Source organism: Lipotes vexillifer, unplaced genomic scaffold, assembly GCF_000442215.2.
Source record: "Lipotes vexillifer unplaced genomic scaffold, Lipotes_vexillifer_v1.1 scaffold655, whole genome shotgun sequence".
In the NCBI taxonomy this organism is placed as follows: Eukaryota; Metazoa; Chordata; class Mammalia; order Artiodactyla; family Lipotidae; genus Lipotes; species Lipotes vexillifer.
Genome location: NW_006788208.1, coordinates 960,383 through 979,907, shown reverse-complemented (window position 1 = coordinate 979,907; position 19,525 = coordinate 960,383). Strand labels below are relative to the sequence as shown.

Here is a 19,525-nt window from a genome sequence, read left to right as displayed (position 1 = left end):
CGGAAGAGCACTTTGTCCCGGAAAAGAATCTTGTGCTTCAGCAGAAATGTCCATTCTAACAGGATGTTGATTCTGAATCAAGGGCTCCTGAGACCTTGAGTACAGATAGGTAGTTTTACTCTCTAAAGTAGCTTTGGATTTTAAAGGAATTTTATTTCTCACATTTTCTTCCAGAAGTCTGACTTGGTCTCTAGAAAGAAATAAATGGGCAGGAGGGCATGGTGCCACATCTAGATCTTCACTTTCTATAATGATTCTAGAAATTCTTGAAAAGTTAAAGTCAGAAGAAAACATCAAATTTTTATTTTCGTTGGCTTTCATTATGGAAGATAATTTCTTAGATGAAAACTGTATTGTTTCATGTTCGTTTTCAGGACACCCTCTGCACCTTGGAAAAATTTCCTGTACTTCTGAATGAAACAGTGACAAAGACGAGCTAGTACCATCTGAAGATGGCTCATGACTTTCACTAAAGTGACTTAGGCGATATTTACTTTCACTGGTACTTGCCCGTGTTGGTTCATCTGGCAGTGAAACTCTGTCTCCAGAGTCCCCTTCATTTCCTTCAGATGTAAGTGATGAAGTAATTGTTCTTTCTGAAAAGTCATCAACTCTGAATATAAGAAAAGAGTGTGTAAATCAATTGTCACTGAGGACCTATTTCCTACAGGAAATCTCTTCTAGATTTAAGGAAACCTAATAGAGTATATAAAAACATAGCTCAATATAGAGATAAATTGGAAAGTCATTGTCCACATTACAAAATTATTCATTACCTAGTGTCATTCATTTAATAAATCAATCCACTGACAAAGTGAAGTAAATTATTTTCATATCTAGGAGAATGAGGGATTTTTCCTCAAAAACCTGTCCAAAAGTCTACTTTTGACTGTCTATTTTGACAGTCAAAGTTGCAGGTTAAGATTATATCCTTTTAAAAGGAGTATCAGTTTCTGTTCTCTGTATGAAAGTTTTGACAAGAGTAAAAATATCGTTATGGAACTTTAAGAGGTACCACAGAAGAATGTCCAATACCATAAACTATAGCTTTCTATAAATAAGTCCAGATTATTTTAACAGCTGTTTGTTTTTGATCAAGAAAAAAGCCTACATTTTAGGGTAGTGCTTCTCAACATACTTTTGGGTTGAAATAATGATCATGGATATGGACTCTCCAATATCCTTTCTACCTCAAATGATTAGGCTTGGTCTAACAATGCTCAGACCAGCAGCATCAGGGTCACTTGGGAAATGATCAGAAATGCAAAATCTCAGGCCCCACCCCAGACCTACTGAATCAGACACCTGGGGATGGGGCCCAGAAATTTGAGTTTTAACAAGCTTTCCAGGTGATTCTGATGCACCTTAAGTTTTGTTTAATGGTAAGGCAGCCTAAAGTCATCAACTGAAACTCATATAAGCTAAGTCAGAAATTCTGGTAGCTGTTTGTTCAGGGAACATAGATTATCTTGTACTTTACTGGAAGAATAACCCTACTTTTAAATAATGCTTCATCATAAACAATGAAGATAATATATGAAATCATCAAAATATACCCCATCACAAAAATCATTTTTTCTAAATGCTTTTTTTTTTGGCGGTATGAAGGCCTCTCACTGTTGTGGCCTCTCCCGTTGTGGAGCACAGGCTCTGGATGCGCAGGCTCAGCGGCCACATCTCACGGGCCCAGCCACTCCGCGGCATGTGTTATCTTCCCGGACCGGGGCACGAACCCGTGTCCCCTGCATCGGCAGGCGGACTCTCAACCACTGCACCACCAGGGAAGCCCTCTAAATGCTTTTTTATACAGGAAAATCTCATTGATTTGGATTCTGTTAATTAGGATTTGGAGTAGTTTAGGCTAAACTACTGATTGCCTTTTTTCATAGAGAACACAAAATTATTAGGTGAATATTTAAAATATGTTAAATACTTCTTCAACTTCTCTCAACTGTTAAGAGAATTTATTAACATCTAATATACAGGCTGTATACACATCTTTGTTACCAACTGTGATGGTTAATTTTATGTGTCAACTTGACTGGGCTGAGGGATGCCCAGAAAGCCACACTCTTTCTGAGTGTCTGTGAGGATGTTTCTGGAGGAGATGAGCATTTGAATCAGTAGACTGAGTAAAGAAGATATGCCCTCACCAACTGGGTGGGCATCATCCAATCCATTAAGGGCCTGAATAGAACAAAAAGACGGAGGAAGAGCAAACTCTCCCTCTCTCTTCTTGAGACGGGACATCCATCTTCATCCATCCTGCCCTCAAGACATCAGAGCCCCTGGTTCTTGGGCCTTTGGACTCTGAGACTTACACCAGTGCTGCACATCCCCTCCCTGCAGGGCTTCTGCCTTGGACTGAATTATATCACTTGCTTTCTTGGTTCTCCAGCTTTCAGAGGGCACATCATGGGACTTCTCAGCCTCCATAACCATGTGACCCAATTCCTATAAATCTCCTTTTATAATTATCTATCTATCTATCTATTAATCTATCTTCCATTGGTTTTATTTCTCTGGAGAACCCTGACTAATACACCTACCCATTATCTTTAGTATCATGTCACCTTTGGTAACACCGTTTGTCCTTACAACTAGAGCCAAATTGGGAGTTGCAGTAATGATCATGGATGTGGACTCTTCAACATTCATTCTACCCCAAATGATTAGGCTAAATCTAACATGGTAATTAGATTAGGAATGCGCATGAACTAATCCCAGCATAAGACAAAGATTTTTAACAACTTCTGGGAAAAGTTGCCTTGTTCCCAGGCAAGACAGAGAAAAAAATGGCCTCTTACTTCCTCTGGACAATGCTGGTCTGATTTTGAAACTCTTGTGGCCATCTTTCTGTTCACCTTAAGGTAAAACCAACATGAGGAAAGGCAGAGGGAGAGTTACAGGACCTTAATGAAGTTGTTGAGGCACTGTATCAACCAATTTTGAAGCAAATCCTACCTCAGGATTTCCTATTATATGATTATTATAAATTCTCTTCTTGGTATGCCAGTTTGAATCATGGTTTTCTGTTACTTGAGAATTAAAATATTCTAACTGATACAGGCAGGATGCATAAGCATTCTAGGGAGTCCAGGTGACCCTAACAAGTTACAGCAGTGTCCAGACATAATTAGGATAAAATTTCCTCAGGACAGGCGTATTATTCACTTAGGAAAGTGAACAGTGAAAATATGAGACATATACAGAGTTAGTTTTTTGCACATTTCAGGGAAAATATAGAAAAAAGCTGAAATGCAAGACCAATATTTCAACAATTTAATATTATGATTTTAAACATAATAAAACAATGCTAGATGTATGTTGAACCAACCTTGAATTCTTGAGGATAATCCCACTTGGTCAGAGTATATAATCCTTTTAATATGCTGCTGAACTTGGTTTGCTAGTATTTTGTTGAGGGTTCTACATCTATATTCATAAGGGATATTGGTCTGATACCTCACTTGTATACCTTATATAACTATTTGTCTTTCCTGCTCTGGAGAGCTTCCAGACCACATATTCTCCTGGGTATCCTTCTAACCCACTGGTACCTCTCTGTCAGTCTTCTTTGCTGGTTCCTCCTCTTCTTCCTGCCCTCTTTGAAGCGCCCCAGGGCTCAGCCCCTGCTCCTCTTATCTTCTCACAGTCCCTTTGTAATCTCACCCTCTCTGTGGCTTTTAATACTGCCTATGTGCCAAGAACCCCGAAACTCACTGTCTCTACCAGACATCTCTCCCAGACTACTTACTATCTCTATTGGATGCCCAATCAATCTAAGACACAACAGTTGCAAAACAAAATTCCTCATCTCCCCATCAAAACCTGCTCCAGGGCTTCCCTGGTGGCGCAGTGGTTGAGAGTCCGCCTGCCGATTCAGGGCACATGGGTTCGTGCCCCGGTCTGGGAAGATCCCATATGCCACAGAGCGGCTAGGCCCGTGAGCCATGGCCGTTAAGCCTGCACGTTGAGCCTGAACGGGAGAGGCCACAATGGTGAGAGGCCCACATACTGCAAAAACAAACAAACAAACAAAAACCCTGCTCCACCCACAGCTTTCATCATCTCAGTTGATGACAACTGCACCTTTCCTACTTGCTCAGGTAAAAATCTTGGAGTCATCTTTGACTCGTTTCTCTCACATCCACACACTCCACTGATTCTACGTTTTGAAGTATATCCTAACCACTTACCACCTCCACTGCTACCACTCTGGTTTAAGTTACCTTTATCTCTCACTTGGATTACTTGCAAAAGCCTGCTGTCTGCTTAGACCCTTGACCCAGTATAGTCTACTCTCAACACTGCAGGCAGAATAACCCTTTAAAAATATAAGACAGAACATATCATTCTCCCACATAAAACCCTACAATGATCCTCTGTTGTCACTCAGAGTAAAAGCCACTGTCTTTAAGATGGCCTGCAGGGTCCAACCATGATCTGGTCACCTACTCTCTAACCTCTCTAATACTCTTCTACCATTTCTGTTTGGTTAACTCCCCATCCCTTCAAGGCTTTAGTCAAATCCCACCACATATATTGCACCTACCTCTCTTCTCCTACTTCTGGCATCCTGATTCCTCTTACCCTACACTAGCTTTTGTTTTACAATATCACATATAATTATCAGTACCTCCCATATAATTTATTTATCATGTTGTCATTTACTATCAGACTCCCCTCTGTCTAAAACATAAGGTGGGAAGCAATGTCTGTTTTGTTCACCGCTGTATCTCAAGGGCCTGCAGCACATTGTAGGCCTTCAGTAATATTTGCTGAGTGGCCATTTTCACCTCTAGCTTTCTGATGGCTAATGCTTGTCCATAGCAAGCTGATTCAGACATACAACCCAACCCGTTCTTCAGGTTCAATGAAGGGGGAAACATACACAAACCACCCATACATGTGGCTAACTTTAACAAAAAACTAGAGGCAGATATAGAAGGGAGTTAACTAGAGCAATACAAACAACTCCCACTTAACCGTTAGGTATGTCTGTGTATTTTTCAAATGTCCTTTGGCCTCTCCCCACCAGGGAATCTCAACTGGCCTTTGAAAATTTAAAAAGAACTCCCCATACTCCTAGGAAAAGACTGACAGCTCTATAGCCATGGCAACAAGTAAGTACTAGAAGTGGTTGTAAATCAATTAAATCAATCAATGGCGTAGAGTCATAGCATAATCCTAGAGTCATAGTAACAAACACCAAATCTGCTTTTAAACAATTTTGTCTATCAATGGTAACTCGCTTCAGGAAATACACTTCTGAAACCAACCAGTGACAGCTTTAATCTTTGAAACTCAAGCAATTGATGGCAGACTTTCCCAGGAACACACATCTAAGGCTGAGGTCAACCCTGAAACAAACCATTTCCCAAAACTCAATGGATATAAGATCAGCAGTTTGCGTGGCTCACCGAGACTCTGCCTGGCCAGCACGGCTCTCCCTGACTCTGGATACTGAGTGGTAGGCTCATCCTTTGACGTCCTTTGTGCCATTTGGTCCTGAGCCCTACATGCTTCCCCTGCTCCTCCCTGTTCTCTGCCCACCCCTCCCCTTTCTCTTCTCTCTCATCGCATAAGTAAGACAAAACCCACTCAGTCTCTGATGCAGTGCAACTTCAACCATTTTTATGCTTGAGGTTCTACAAATATTTAAGCCCTTTTACCTCAAAATAATTTAAGAGGCTCTCCCAAATATAATTCTACCCCAAAAAGGAATTCTGGTGCCACGGTAAAATATTTTTGCTTTGTTACACATATCATTTTAACGAATCTTCATGACATTCCTAAGAGGTAATTCTTCTAACTGCTATTTTCAAAGTAAGGAAAAGGAGTGAGTTTAAGTCATTTGCCCAAGGCCATGCCATCATTTAGAGGCAGAACTATGACATACACCTAGACCTTTTTAATTCAAAATGTGTTTTTTCACTACAATGTACTGCCACTGTGGAAGCCATATCTCTTTCCTAACCCTTTTCCCTCAACACCATCCCCCCCCAATCTCTTCTTCTCAATTACTTTTCCCTAACGCCTATTAAAAGTATTTAATTGAGCCTAAGCAGGAATGGAATAATGGCACAGAGGGATGGGGAAACTCTCAGATTATCTTGATCCTGGTGCTAAAAGTCCTTTTCTCCGCACTTCCTCTTGTGGCTTCCTCTCTCGTCTGTCAGTCCTCTGGCTTTTAGTTACATGAGAATCTTCAATCACAGTGCACACCTAAGCCCTGTACACCTCAAACACCAACTCCTGGTCTGTCCAGTTGACTTCTGGATGATCGTTTATGGTGGATGCACTTCTGAGGTGTCCTGGTTTGCTCTGGCATTCGTGTTCCCAGCCAACCCCGACTGGGATTCCAGCTCCCCGTACTTCCAGATACTGTTACTATTTCTCAGGACACCCACTTTATAACTAGAGTTGCTAGTACTCAATATAAAAATAGAGCAACCAGGTTAAATGAATAAAGCCCCTTTACTGACAACTGAAAGAAATTAAAGTAATTTTCAGATGCATACTCCACACAGCTAGCTACTAGTGATCTAGCTATAACACAAAACTGTGTCACTCCTACGCTTAACCACCTTCAGTGGCTACTCACTATCAGAATAAACTCCAAGCTTCTTAACAGGGTATAGAAAGTCCCCTATGATCTGACTCCTGCATATTTTTTCACCTTCATCTCCCACTACTCCCTGACTCATCCTTAGCATTCTAGCAACTCTGAAATCATCATAATTTATTGCACATACCCTGTTCCTTATTTCCTTGCCTCTGCTCATGGCTTATAATTGCCTTTCTTATCCTCCTAACCCACTGTCTTTTTCTGACTAATTTTCACTTATCCTTTAAAATTCAGCTCCAGTATAACCTTCTTCATGAAGCCAGCCCAACACCCCTATGCTGGCTTAGGTACCTCCTAGATGTTCTCATAGTACTCCTATCACTGTGTTACTGAACTGCAAGCAATCATCTCTAGATCTATGTCTCCTCCACAAGAGTATAAGCTTCCGGAGAACAGATACCATCTTATTAATTGTATCCCAGTATAAAACCCAATGTCCATTGTATAGGGATATCTAATGACTGCTGAATGGACTTTGATGAAACCAATTAAGATACTGATAGCAACAAGAGTCAGTGATGTCTGTATTTAATCTCTAGCACTCAGACATCCTTAGGATGCTGATGATATAAACTCATTTCATGTCACTCTTGCAGCACTTAGCTCAGGATCTGCTCGGTTCACAGTAGGTGCTAAATGAGTATTTTTCAACTGAATTTTCAGAACTGGTGATTATTACTTCTTCATGTGTATTGGAGAGAGGATGGGGTAGGGAAGCAAGCCACTTAACCTCTCTAAGCTTTATTTTCCTCACTTGTAAAAATGGTAATGAGTCTACCTACCTAAAAGGATAATTTCAACAATACATAAAAAGCCATTTAACACAGCTTGGAACAGAGCAACCATTTAAAAATCAGAGTTCGACTGAACTATGATGTTGAACAGCTGTCATCCTCCATACAAATGGGAAAACCTTTTTCTGTAATTCAGATGTAATTTTGAGTAGAACAAAACCAACCTGTTTCATCTAATTTCAAAATACATCACTTACCTTTCTTCTGAAGATGAATGAATTGACCAGTTACCTAGAGATAAATGGGAATAAAAAATGTCAGAGCACCAAAAGGAGAAGCTCAGGCTGAACAAGTTTTATATTAAAATATTAAATTGTAGGATACTTACCAAATTTCATGCTTTTAAGGCAACTGTCTTCTTTCTGTTTCAAGGAAGGCAATAAAATATTAGAGTAATCCAAATTTCAAACTTCCACAATTTTATAAGTCATTCTTATGTGTTACTTTGAAAAATCGGGGAAAAGGAAATCAAGCATTTGTTCTTACCTTGTGGGCATCTGTATTATCCTTTGCTGAAGGAAGTGCAGGCTTCTTCTGAAAGGCTGTACAAATCTTTATGAGTATGATCTCAAAGATAATTCCCAGAAAAATTATAAATAAGATTGCCATCCAGTTATTTTGAGAAGTCCAGGACTCTAGAAGGTCCCATAATGTCAAAAATGCATTATTTTCCAATCCACCCACTATTTTTAAGAAATAAAATTGCTTTGACATTTTTATGTTATGTGAAATAGACTGATGTCTTCATTCCAAAGTCCTCGATTCTGGATGCCCCAAAGCACAAAAAGGTGGTATGCCCATCTCATAACCACATGCAATGCTCTGCCAGAAAAAAAATGTCCAGTGCCACCCAGTGCCTTGTCAAGTGCAGCAGTGATTGCTCTGGGTCTAAGAAAAGTGAGGTACGTGTCATAGTGGGTATTTAACTGAGCTCACATCAACTTGATTTTTTTAGTAAAATAGAACACCTCATTTTATATTTCTTTTTGTTAGAGGGGTCTGTCAACTGTGTTCCTCTTCGACAATCTACTGTGATGCTGAAACCCAAGTTAGATTTTGGTAGATTTTGGAGTGGTCTCCTGGTGAATTTCCTCTTCACCCTGTTTCTGTTGATTCCAAGGAGCAGCTACTTGTGACGCTTGCTGATGTCAGAATTAGGGTGGGGCAGAGCCAGATCTAAGCACTGCTCACCTTCCCTCAAAGTCTAGAGAGTAGTTTAGTCACAAGTATACAAAAAAGTCTGGACTATTAATGAAAATATTAATACTACCTTGGATTTAGAGCACTTTCCCTTTGAAGATGTAATGAATTAATTCTTCCTTTGTCTTCACTTATTCAAGGTCAGTTGAGGAAAGAAGTGTAATTCTTTACACCAGAGTTAACTGTTCAGGCCTCTTCTGTCACATAACTTTAACTGAGTGCAAGAAAGATTTATTGAGCTCTTACTTCCCTTGAGTATTAAGAGATAATGAGATCAATGACGCATCCTAGGAGTTTACACTCTCCCAGTCTACTGGACCATAGCCGACAGGTATTTATGATCTTAATTTAGTTTAACTGTGATCATGGGGTTTGTCTTTGCAAAGTATAGCTCTCTGGAATGCATGGTAGGCATTCCTTAGTTTTAGAAGAAACTTCAACAATTCCTCTGGATTTTTCTAGGGTAAGGTCCACCCTCCTCTCTGACTCCCCATCCATACACACGATCAGGGTGATTTTATTTCTGCTGGGGTTTTCTATAATATTTAATGCAGCTGGCAAAATACTCAATTTCTCTTGCCTGATGGCATTCTCTAATTCATTTAATGTTAACTATCTTAAAGGGGGTTGAGCGTTTTAACATTAAGGAACTCTCTAGTTCCTTAGATCTTTTAGGGCTTGATGACACTGAATCCCTAATTAGTATACCACGAATAGCTCTTATAAGAACTGAAAAGGAACTTCTGTGTACCACTCCCGCTGATGCTTAAGTCTGCAGAGAGGTAAAGAAGAGTACCCCCATCCCCTCCAGGGCTTTGTCATTTTTGTTATTTAAGTACTTGACTACTAATAAAAGTACAATTACCTATTTTTCAGCATACACACTTCTGTCCTTTGCACTAGAAACCTCTTCTTATGTCAATCTCAAGTGAGCAGCAAAAAAAAGTAAATGCTATGTTTATTTTTAAAAGTCACGAAGACAATAAAAAATAACAGCAGAGAAATCCCATTACTAACAGTAATATAGATACTGAAAGAAAACACCCAGAAAAAAATTCTATTTTTAAAAAAAATATATCTACCAATGCCACACTCTTTGAACTATTTGGACATTGTGAACTAGGTTTTTGTTCTTTACATGTAAAGAGAAAGTCCCAGTAATAAGTGTATAAAATAGCAATATAAAACCAAGGTTATTAATATCTTAGTTCAATACAAGGATTTATTGAATAATGAAAGACTAAGGCACTGAGCAAGTAACACCAAGTGCTTTATGGATACAAAGATGAGTAAAACCATTCCCTGACCCGAAGCAGTATGTAATTAGTTGTATAGAGCATAAATATGTCAATAATCTCTGAAAAGGCAGAGTGTGAATAGCAAGAGAAGATATTATGTGGCTTTGAGGGAGAGATGGCTGGGGTAATTCAAGAAAAGCTGTGAAGTGGGAAAGAGAATTTAAGGGCCTTGGAGGATGAGTATGATTTGGTAACAGACAAAGACTAACAGAAAAAAGTTTCAGGAAGAGAAGACAGAAAGACTTGTTCATAAACTTTGTGTATCCAGGTTAGCTGGAGTACTGTGTACAGGTTCAGAGTATGGGGGAGAGAAAATAAGGTTAAAATGTTGATAGGGCCTATCGTGGAGAGCCTTGAACTAAGGTCTTTAATCTTAATAGCCACTCTTGGAGATCCACCAACAGTTTTTGAGTTAGAGGTGTCAAATGGTTTATTGAACCAAGGAGACAATAAAATAGTAAAATGAATTAGGCTACTGTAATTCATTTTACAGTACAGGGATAGAATCAGACTTTGATACTGAAAACACAGGATTTGGCAACTAAAAGGAAGCAAATGGATTCAGAAGTGGTGCAGAGAAGCTAATGGTGAAGGAGAAAGGATTTAAAGATAACCCCAAAGCTGGTTTGTCAAGGACTAGCTTCCTCAGCCTAGGCATTACTGGCATTTTGGACCGGGTGCATCTTTGTAATGGCTGGTTGTCCTGTACACTGCAGGATATTAGCATATGCCTTTCTCCTACCTATGAGAGGCCAGTAGCAGCCCCACCCTAGCCATGACAACCAAAAATGTCTCCAGACCTTGTCAAATGTCCCCTAGAGAACAAAATCACTCCTAGTTGAGAACTACTGATTTAGGTGAATGGTTGTGCCATTAATCAGGGCCTACCAGAGCCGGTGCCAGGATAGCTCTTTGACCATAATCTCAAACTTGAAGGAGCTGCACCCTTTCCCTGCAAGATGTGTCAATCCTGTGCAGAAGGCCAGATAGGACCTTTTCACAAATGTTTATTTTGGCCTTACACGTATCACTCATATCTTTCTCTAGCAGTTGTATGTTCCCCACCCATGGCTAGGTACACAGTTCTCAAATGACAAGCTACTTCATCAATCAAGAATAGTAGTTTTGGGCTTCCCTGGTGGTGCAGTGGTTGAGAGTCCGCCTGCCGATGCAGGGGACACGGGTTCGTGCCCCGGTCCGGGAAGATCCCACGGGGATCCCGCGGGGCGGCTGGGCCCGTGAGCCATGGCCGCTTAGCCTGCACGTCCAGAGCCTGTGCTCTACAATGGGAGAGGCCGCAACAGTGAGAGGCCCATGAACCGCAAAAAAATATATATATATAGTTTCTCATAGGTAACTCAGGGTAAAATCAACTTTAAATGACCTTCTACAACATCCCTATATTTATAGTAGTATCTTTGGTCATCCATATTATGCCGATAGTTTAATTTACATAGCTGGTTAGTAACATTTTAAATCTCTTTCTTCATTGTACTTTTATATTATAGTCTGCTTTATAATAAGTTTTCCTTTGTATTTTCCTTTTTAGTTTCACTTCTGGTTTACAGTATTAATATTTTCCAATTGATTTACACTTTAAATAGACCATTATTATATTTGTCGGCTCTGGTTAAATATTTTTTATAATATTTTGATCACTCTTGTTTTAAAAGTTAAGAATTATATACTATTTAAGTTAGGGTCTTGTTCAAGAAATTCAGTCAAAAAGTGAGTAACTGTTGTACACTGAGTGGCATGGAAATTTCGATTTTGTAGTTGTATGTGATTTCATTCTATAATACACATAATTTAGATACCATTATCTAGGTTTTCGTTCTTTATGCACTATTTAGAAAAATTAACAAGTAATTAAAATCCATTAACTTCACCAGGGCAGGAGGAGTGAGGGACCTCAAAAATCTGCAAGCTTCCCAGGCCACCCTCGCTTTCTGAAGGGCCTAACTTTAGGGCAGTAGAGAAACCAGGGAAGGGAGTTAATTTCCTACTATAGAAAACCACTGTTCACTACAAACTTTATATATATATATATATATATATATATATCATCAGCCTCATCACATTTTCGTGTTCTTTATAGGAAATATAGAACCTATGTTTTTAATATATAACTCAATACTATTCAAGCCTAGTCCAAGTGATACCTGCACTTCTCAAGGCAAAATTAAGTGCCCTAACTCTGCCTAGATACAGCACAGATGTTAGTCCCACTATTTACTCCTTATTTCATTCTTCCCTTAATCAGAGAGCTTTAGACATCAAGTTCCCCCACTATACCAAACTCCAAGTGTTTACTCATCATTGCAAACCTAATGAGGCTTTGCCTATAACAGGCCTTCAGTAAACATTTAATGAATGAAAGTTGTTACTTTATTCTGAAAACAATGTTCAGAGTCCCCATATTTGAAAATGTATCCATCCCTTGAAATTTATTAAAAGATTAGGTTAATAGATGTACACATTCTATAAAACTGACTTTAGTGTTGTTTTCCTTTCATAAAGATGACACTGCTCTGCAAAATTAAAAGTACTTTCTCAGTTGCACAGCAATAAGACAAAAGTTCTGTTGTAACAAAATTCAATGTTTAATTTTTCAAAACTTAACTATATTAAAGAAAATAAATTATATTTAGACCACCTTCAATATTTGTACATCATCTTTATACAACTATAACAGTGCTTTCAAAAGACACTTTGTAAAGGGCATTAATTTCACAATTAAAATGTGTTTTAAAAATGGGAGAACATTAAAGAACATTAAATTAGTCTGAAATATATGTCATAATGCTGAGAGGTATGTTGTTCTTTAACAAATTAACTGTATTTGTATTCAAAATAACATAGCTTGTAACTACAGACAATTATTTCTTGTCCATTTCAGTGATTTCCTGGATCCAAAACAAAATCTGTGTATTTATTTCTTTGAAAACATCATTTGTTGACCGTCCTTTCACTGCCATGGAATGACTTGCTTTCTCAATCCAGTGGATTTTATTAGGAGCTTGCATTTTCTGTGCCACTTTCTCCAACAAGTTCTAAAGGGAAAAAAGAAGAGGATACTAGACTAACGTTCTACTGGTGTTCAGTAAAGATATCCTCTCTCCCACCGCACCTATACTGGCATCCATTCACTAAATATTAAAACCTAGTCTACAGCTAACTTTTGAGGCAATTGAACGTGCAAGAAGTGGCAGTCCATGTTTTACAGATACAGCAACACAACAGAACAGATTAGGCATTCATTACTGATGCTAAAACGTCATTAAGTAAACCACAGCCAAAAAAATTCTCTTAAAAAATGTTTTCCCCAAGGAAATTATTTATATGCTCTGGGAAATACACTAAAATTTTGTAATATGTACAAGTTACTTTTTTTTCAAGAGTCAACTTTATAACAAATTGAAGAGATCTGCTTAAATGCTGAAATGATAAACCAAACGTACAGTCTAGTAATCCGAAATTCACAAGATTCAGATATTAATCCTTCATTTTCTACGTGAGAGTTAATCCATTTACCAACACTCTTTACAGGGGGATGAATATTGTCAGTATGCTTATATTTTTAGGTTCTCCAAAGCAACAGGGTTAACTAAGGAAAAAAACTAGCATTAGTAAAATCAGCATCTTTTTTAAAATAATTAATTAATTTATTTATTTATTTACTTTTGGCCACAGCATGTGGGATCTTAGTTCCCCAACCAGGGATCAAACCTGCACCCCCTGCATTGGAAGTGCAGAGTCTTAACCACTGGACCACCGGGCAAGTCCCTAAAATCAGCATCTTTTTAAAGAGACTGAATGTTGCAGGTAATATCTTGTTCCCAAGATGTTTCTTTCATTCTTTCTCTCTCATTCACACAAATATCAAGTTATAATTCACCTTTTCACACATTTCATCTGCTGAGCCTGACACAAACAGTACAGGATCTTTTATACGAAAGAGATCTTCATCTCTAAGTTTATGCTGCTGCTTTGGATGGTGCAGTGGATAGGAAATACAAATGAGACCTCGAACAAAATCATCAGCATCATCTGGCTCAATATGACACATTACAGAAGCAGCTGCTCTTGAGCCCATTGAACGACCTAAAACCAATTAAAATTAAGTTCAGTTTGAAATATCAACATTCACATAAAGTAGTGGTGATGATAATGTGGCAAATCAGATTTCATTCACTGTTCATCCATCATATTGCTTATCAATAAATATTAACTACAACAGGTGCCAATTAAAAAGCTGCAATACCCATAGACTTGTGAAGAGCTAAAAACTGATCGTAAGTCAAATCTTAAAAAAAAAAAAAAAAGGAATTATTTTCCAAAAGAATACTTGAAGTGGTGAAGACAATCCTTGTGAAGGAATCATTTGAGAGGGGGTGATTCAGGGATATAAATAAAAGGAGACCTCTTCAGGTTATAACACATATATATGAGGTTTAAATTAGATTTAAATATTAAAGTATCTTGGTGTTACACCAGGAAGTGACTTACCGAAACAAAACAAAAAATCCGTTAAGTCTCTTCCTGTCATTAATTTTAATTCTCAATTACCTATTCCTATATTAATATGAGTAGACTTTAGAACAAGTATCCACAAGTGTTGAAAACTTACCTCCAAGGAAAACACCTGCAAGTTTGTATTCTCCTGAGGTCTTTAGGTAATTCTAGAAAAATTGACCAAAAAATTATCAATTCTTCTCCCATGAAATATTCCACTGGAAAACCAACATATATCTTCTCATCATTACTGAAATGTATGAAAATTTTTGCAAAAACAATCAAGAAATTTCAAGGGATTTTTCTTGGAAGAGGTAATCAATTCTTTGCTCTCTGGTCATGCCTTCACTGTCAAATCATAAACTGGGTAATACAGGCAAATAAGTGGGAAAAAAACACTGTCTAAAACAAATTCAAGTACTAAAATATTTTTAAAGAACAAATCGTGGAGGGAAGAAAAGCCAGTAAAAGCTTCCAACTAATACAAAATGTGATAATACTAACATCTAATTTAAAGCTCTGAAAAACTCAGTAAGCTTGAAGTAATCTGGATTAAAAGAAATTTCAGACTTGTTTTATCCAGGGGTTTTATAGTTTCTAATACAGAAATCATGTATTATTTGTACATTCATAGTATACGAGGCAAAATACCTAGAGCTATATATCCTAAATTTCAATATGGAAATTACATCATAAGTAGATTCTTTGGCAGTATCAGGGAGAAACATTTATGATGTAAGCACTCATCCCCATGGGAACTAACTGATGGCAAAAAAGAGAAATCTGACCATTACACAGCCTTCATACACTGCTGAGTTTCTAAGAATACTCATTAAAGGATTTTTAAATTAAATCAAACGACTGCTAATAAAATTTGTCTTAAATTTATTATGAATTTTAAAAACAGAATTCTGTCATAAGTAAATATAAAGAAATTTTCTTACCAAAACTGATTTATATGCCTTAATTCTATGTACAATATTAAGGCCTTTACAGGTAAACCTCAGGCTAAAAAAACCATGAGATGCAAGATGGGATGCCAGTGACATCAAATGAGGAAGATTCATATCTCCTGATGCTCCATGTGTAAGAATTATTCCATATGTTAAGCTCTTGTTAGGTACCAAACAAACAGCATCTAGTAATTTATTTCCAAAAGGTATTTTTAATTTAACCTGGAATTCAAGAGAATAAATGGATCAAAAATTACTTCCTTGCCTATTCAGACAAATGAATAACTATATATGTTCATTCTGCAAGACCCATGATTCAAGTCACAGCCTCCAAATAAAAAGCAATGATATTAATAATAACTAATATTTAAGAAATACTTATTGTGTCAGGTACTATTATAATTGCTTTGTATGTATTAAATCATTTAACATTCCTAAGAATTCTAAGAGGCAAGTACTGTTACTATCTCCATTTTACAGCTGAGAAAACTGAGGCACAGTAGCTTACATAATGTGCCCAAGGTTATATATCCAATTAGCTAGGATCCAAACTCAGGCAGTCTGCTCCAAAGTCCTCACTCTTAACCACTAATGCTATGCTGTCTCTCACAGTACAAGATGAAAATAAGAAAATTACTCTGGAGCCATATGACTACAAAAAAAAAAAAAAAAAAAGGAACCTTGAAGATGCAGAATGTATGAAAATATGTATTACCTCTGTATGACTCATTTTCACTGTTGAATAACAAACTTAAAGTGCATTACATCTGAGAAGCAAAGGACATCTCCCTGAAAAGAAGATTCTGTTGTGAAAGGTGGGTTGGCAGACACAAGAACTATGAATGAACACACTCAGTAGCTAAAGTAAACATTTAGAACTACTTCTCTAAGAACTGATGTCTTTACAAGCACATTATTTATTTTCATTCCTACTGTCACTCAGAGTTTGTTATAGGACCAGGTGTGGGGCTGGCAGATGTTATTTAAGATAAAGGCAATGTGATATCTTCACATGGATGCCTTAAGAAAATTCATATCAAAGTAGGATGCTGTATCTTGTTAATACTGTAAAAAATATATATGTATTTTTTTCCCTAAGCATCTTTATTCTCAACCATCTTCAACTTAATTTCACAGCATCTTTCTATTAACCCATTTCCTTCGTCTTTATCATTCCCAGCTCTTCCTCCGACCCTGCAATGGAAGTACACATCCACACCCTTTGTCCTGAGACTATGCAGAGCCTCCCAGTAGGCAGAGTGTAAATCTCCACCCTATTGCCTTTGGGCTTGGCTATGTGACTTGCTTTAATCAACAGAATATGTTTCAATGTGCCACTTCTGAGCTGAGGCATGGCAAATTTCCAGAAGTGCTCTTGAACTCTTGCCTTCAGCCCTGAGAAAAACATGCTTCATGTATTTTTGCTTTTTTTAGCCTGGGTTCCAGAATGAAGACACATGGAGCAAGACCAGAACCCAAAACTAAAGTCTGGAGTCCAGCCTAGTCCAACCAACATCTAAACCACTGAAGAACCATGAAGTGTCTACCTGAAGAACCAAGAGCATGAAATGCTGGGAGCCAGAGATTTCAGGGTTGTTATGCAGCATTCCTTCCTATAGTATGAGATCTTTTATTGTTCAGGATATCATCAATGTCAGGATCTCCATTATTCATCTTTTTTCCCATTAACATTTACTAATTCATTCACTGAATAGATAATAACATGGTCCAAAGTTAAAAAGATACAAAAATATACAGTGGAAAGTCTCTCCCTCATTCCACTTTTGCCTTACCATCCAGATCCTCTCTTCAAAGGCAACCAATATTCTGCTGTCTTTCAGATATTTTATATATATATATATACAGACACACACATCTCCTTTTTCTTTTTATAAACTGGTGACCTACTTTTCTGAACCCCCCCCACAATATGTATCTTGGTGATTACTCATTTCCTTATACAATGAGATTCTTGTTTTTTTATGGCTATAGAATATTCCAAGGAAGGGTTGTACATAATTTGTTTTACCAACCATCTATCAATTAAAATGAGATTGTTTCCAATCTTTTGCTAAAACCATATTGCAATGAGTGGCACTGTACTTAACATTATTTTCACGTGTGTAGACATATCTGTAAGAAAAATTCCTGTGTCAAAGGGTGTATTCACTTACAATTATTTTTTAAGAAATACTTTTCATTTTTGAATAGGTAATATACACACATGGTACACAATTTTAAAACAGTTAACAGTAGTTAAGTCTCCTCCCATTTTTCCCCCAGCCACGTTCCTTTCCCTTCCCAGAAGCAACCACTGTGACTAACTTACTGTGTATATCTTTCCCTTTATATGAGTGTATGTGTGTGTGTGTGTGTGTGTGCGCGCGCGCGCGCGCGTGTGCGCATGTAGAATTCTCATATTTGAGCCTCAAGGGTATCAGACTGGCTGCAGAAAGTTCTGGGGGGATGATGGACTTCAATCTTCATTGTCCCTGTTTTCATAAAGGGAGCCTCGTAACTGTGTCCGGGGTCCCCTGGTTCAAAGATCCTGCTTTAAGTTCTCAAGAGACCAGCCTCCAGTCTTCTAATGGGAGAGAAGCAGAATCCAACAATCTGACACGGGGAGAGAGCGCCGGCGGTCTACCTACTTCTCCGGCGCGCTTCACCGAGGTACAGCCCTCCACATCCATCCCCAGCGCCATTCCTTTCGCTGCCACCTTCTGCACATTTCGGAAGACTCTGTTTCTGACGGAGAACTGTTCCCCCAGCACTCCCTGCTGCTGGTTTAGAATTAAGCTGATCTGCTAAGGCTTGGGCTTTCTGGAGCCCAGTATCTTATTGCTGTTGTTTCCTGTCGCATTTTCTTCATCCTTGTGGGTGTGCGTCTTTTTGAAAATCCCTTTGCTGGACTTTTAGTGAGATTTCAGGAGGGAGGAAAATTAGGTACACACGTATTCAACCCACCCTCTGAACCTAGAGTGCTCTACTATCCGTCTGCCGGCCGTGGGCGTTTGGGCTTTTTGCGCTGCCGCTGCCCTTTTTCTGGAAAACGCCCCTGCCTTCCAGACTTCACGGGGCACGCACAGTCTGCCCTCCCGCAACAGTGCGCGCGAGCTGGGCTACTCGGGAAACAGCGAAACGGCTGCAGGACGTAACCCCAACCTGGCCTAGACCGTCCAGGCTGTCAGCATGCCGGGCTCTGGGGGTCAGACAGGGCAGCGTCTCAGCTGCAAAGGCGGCTGACGCCACCAACCAACCTCGGGGAGGCTGCGAAGGTTCATTGCATGGAGTCCCGTGCCCACGTCGCGAGCGTCACGCCCACGAGGCGACGGCGATCACATCTGATGCCGGAGGTCAGATGCCACCCCTCCCGTAACCGTCCACGGGCAAACGCCCGCGCCTCAACCACCGCGTCGAAGCGGGACGCTGGAAATCGCGGGGCTAGACGCCAGCCTTGAGAGTTCAAGTCCTCTGGGGGGCGGGGGGGAGGCCGATAACCTGGCGGCGTCAACAACGAACGGTCCGAGAGCCGACACTCCCGGAGCTCGGGACGCAAAGGTGCCCGATGACCGTCCGATTCCGCCCGCCAGCGCTCTCGGAGGCCGCCGGTGTCCGGCTCGCGGGACCCAGGCCAGAGCCGCTCGGCTCTCCCCGCCCGCACCGTCCCCTCACGCCGCCTCCCGACCGGACGGCCGGACGGCCGGAGCCCCAGCGGCCGCGGCCCGCGGGACTGAACCGACGCCTCACGCCTCACGGAGCCGCCCAACAGCCCCTGAGGGGCAACGGCCGCGAGCCCGACACGCCTCAGGCGGGGCCACGGGAAGCCCCCGGGCCCCTCGGAAGCCGTCCCCTATCTGGCGGCCCCAGCCGCCGCCGCCACACTTACCGGGGACGGGAAAGTGGCCGGGAGCACCTAACCGCCCTCACTCTCTTCAGGGAGCGAACTTCCACACTCTAACTCGAAGGGACCGCCTCGCCTCACCCGCCAGTGCGTCCCGCTACGGCGCACGCGCACGCAGGCCCCGCCCCCACAGGGCGCGCGAGCCGGCGCGCGGTGCCCGCTGGGAGCGAGAGTTTTCCCGCCGCTGCCGGCGGGGACGCGGCTGCGGTAGCGGCCGCTCTCCGACGCTGGGG

General features: G+C 40.1%; 2 protein-coding genes across 4 annotated transcripts in view; both read right to left on the bottom strand.

Annotated features, from left to right (window-relative positions):
• The window catches only part of LOC103080966 (coiled-coil domain-containing protein 168), a 28,224-nt gene extending 20,085 nt beyond the window's left edge, over positions 1-8,139 (bottom strand). Inside the window, 4 exon segments of the mRNA XM_082931225.1 lie at positions 1-613; positions 7,623-7,656; positions 7,754-7,787; positions 7,912-8,139. The exon segment at positions 1-613 is cut by the window's left edge and continues 3,522 nt beyond it. Of these exon segments, the coding sequence (XP_082787351.1) occupies positions 1-613; positions 7,623-7,656; positions 7,754-7,787; positions 7,912-8,139 (909 nt within the window).
• Positions 8,140-12,320: 4,181 nt separating this feature from the next.
• TEX30 (testis expressed 30) lies at positions 12,321-19,421 on the bottom strand. 3 transcript variants are annotated; one of them, XM_007461518.1, is made up of 6 exons: positions 19,278-19,421; positions 16,107-16,180; positions 15,383-15,613; positions 14,554-14,605; positions 13,822-14,027; positions 12,503-12,976 (listed from the first exon to the last, which is right to left on the bottom strand). In XM_007461518.1, exons 2-6 carry the CDS (start codon positions 16,119-16,121, stop codon positions 12,803-12,805), a joined length of 678 nt encoding a protein of 225 aa, XP_007461580.1. In that variant the 5' UTR covers positions 16,122-16,180; positions 19,278-19,421; the 3' UTR covers positions 12,503-12,802. The 3 variants fall into 3 exon arrangements, with proteins under 3 accessions (XP_007461581.1, XP_007461580.1, XP_007461582.1); XM_007461519.1 differs by lacking the exon at positions 16,107-16,180 and having other exon boundaries at positions 12,321-12,976; XM_007461520.1 differs by lacking the exons at positions 13,822-14,027; positions 19,278-19,421 and having other exon boundaries at positions 12,936-12,976; positions 16,107-16,121.
• Between the last annotated feature and the right edge of the window lie 104 nt (positions 19,422-19,525).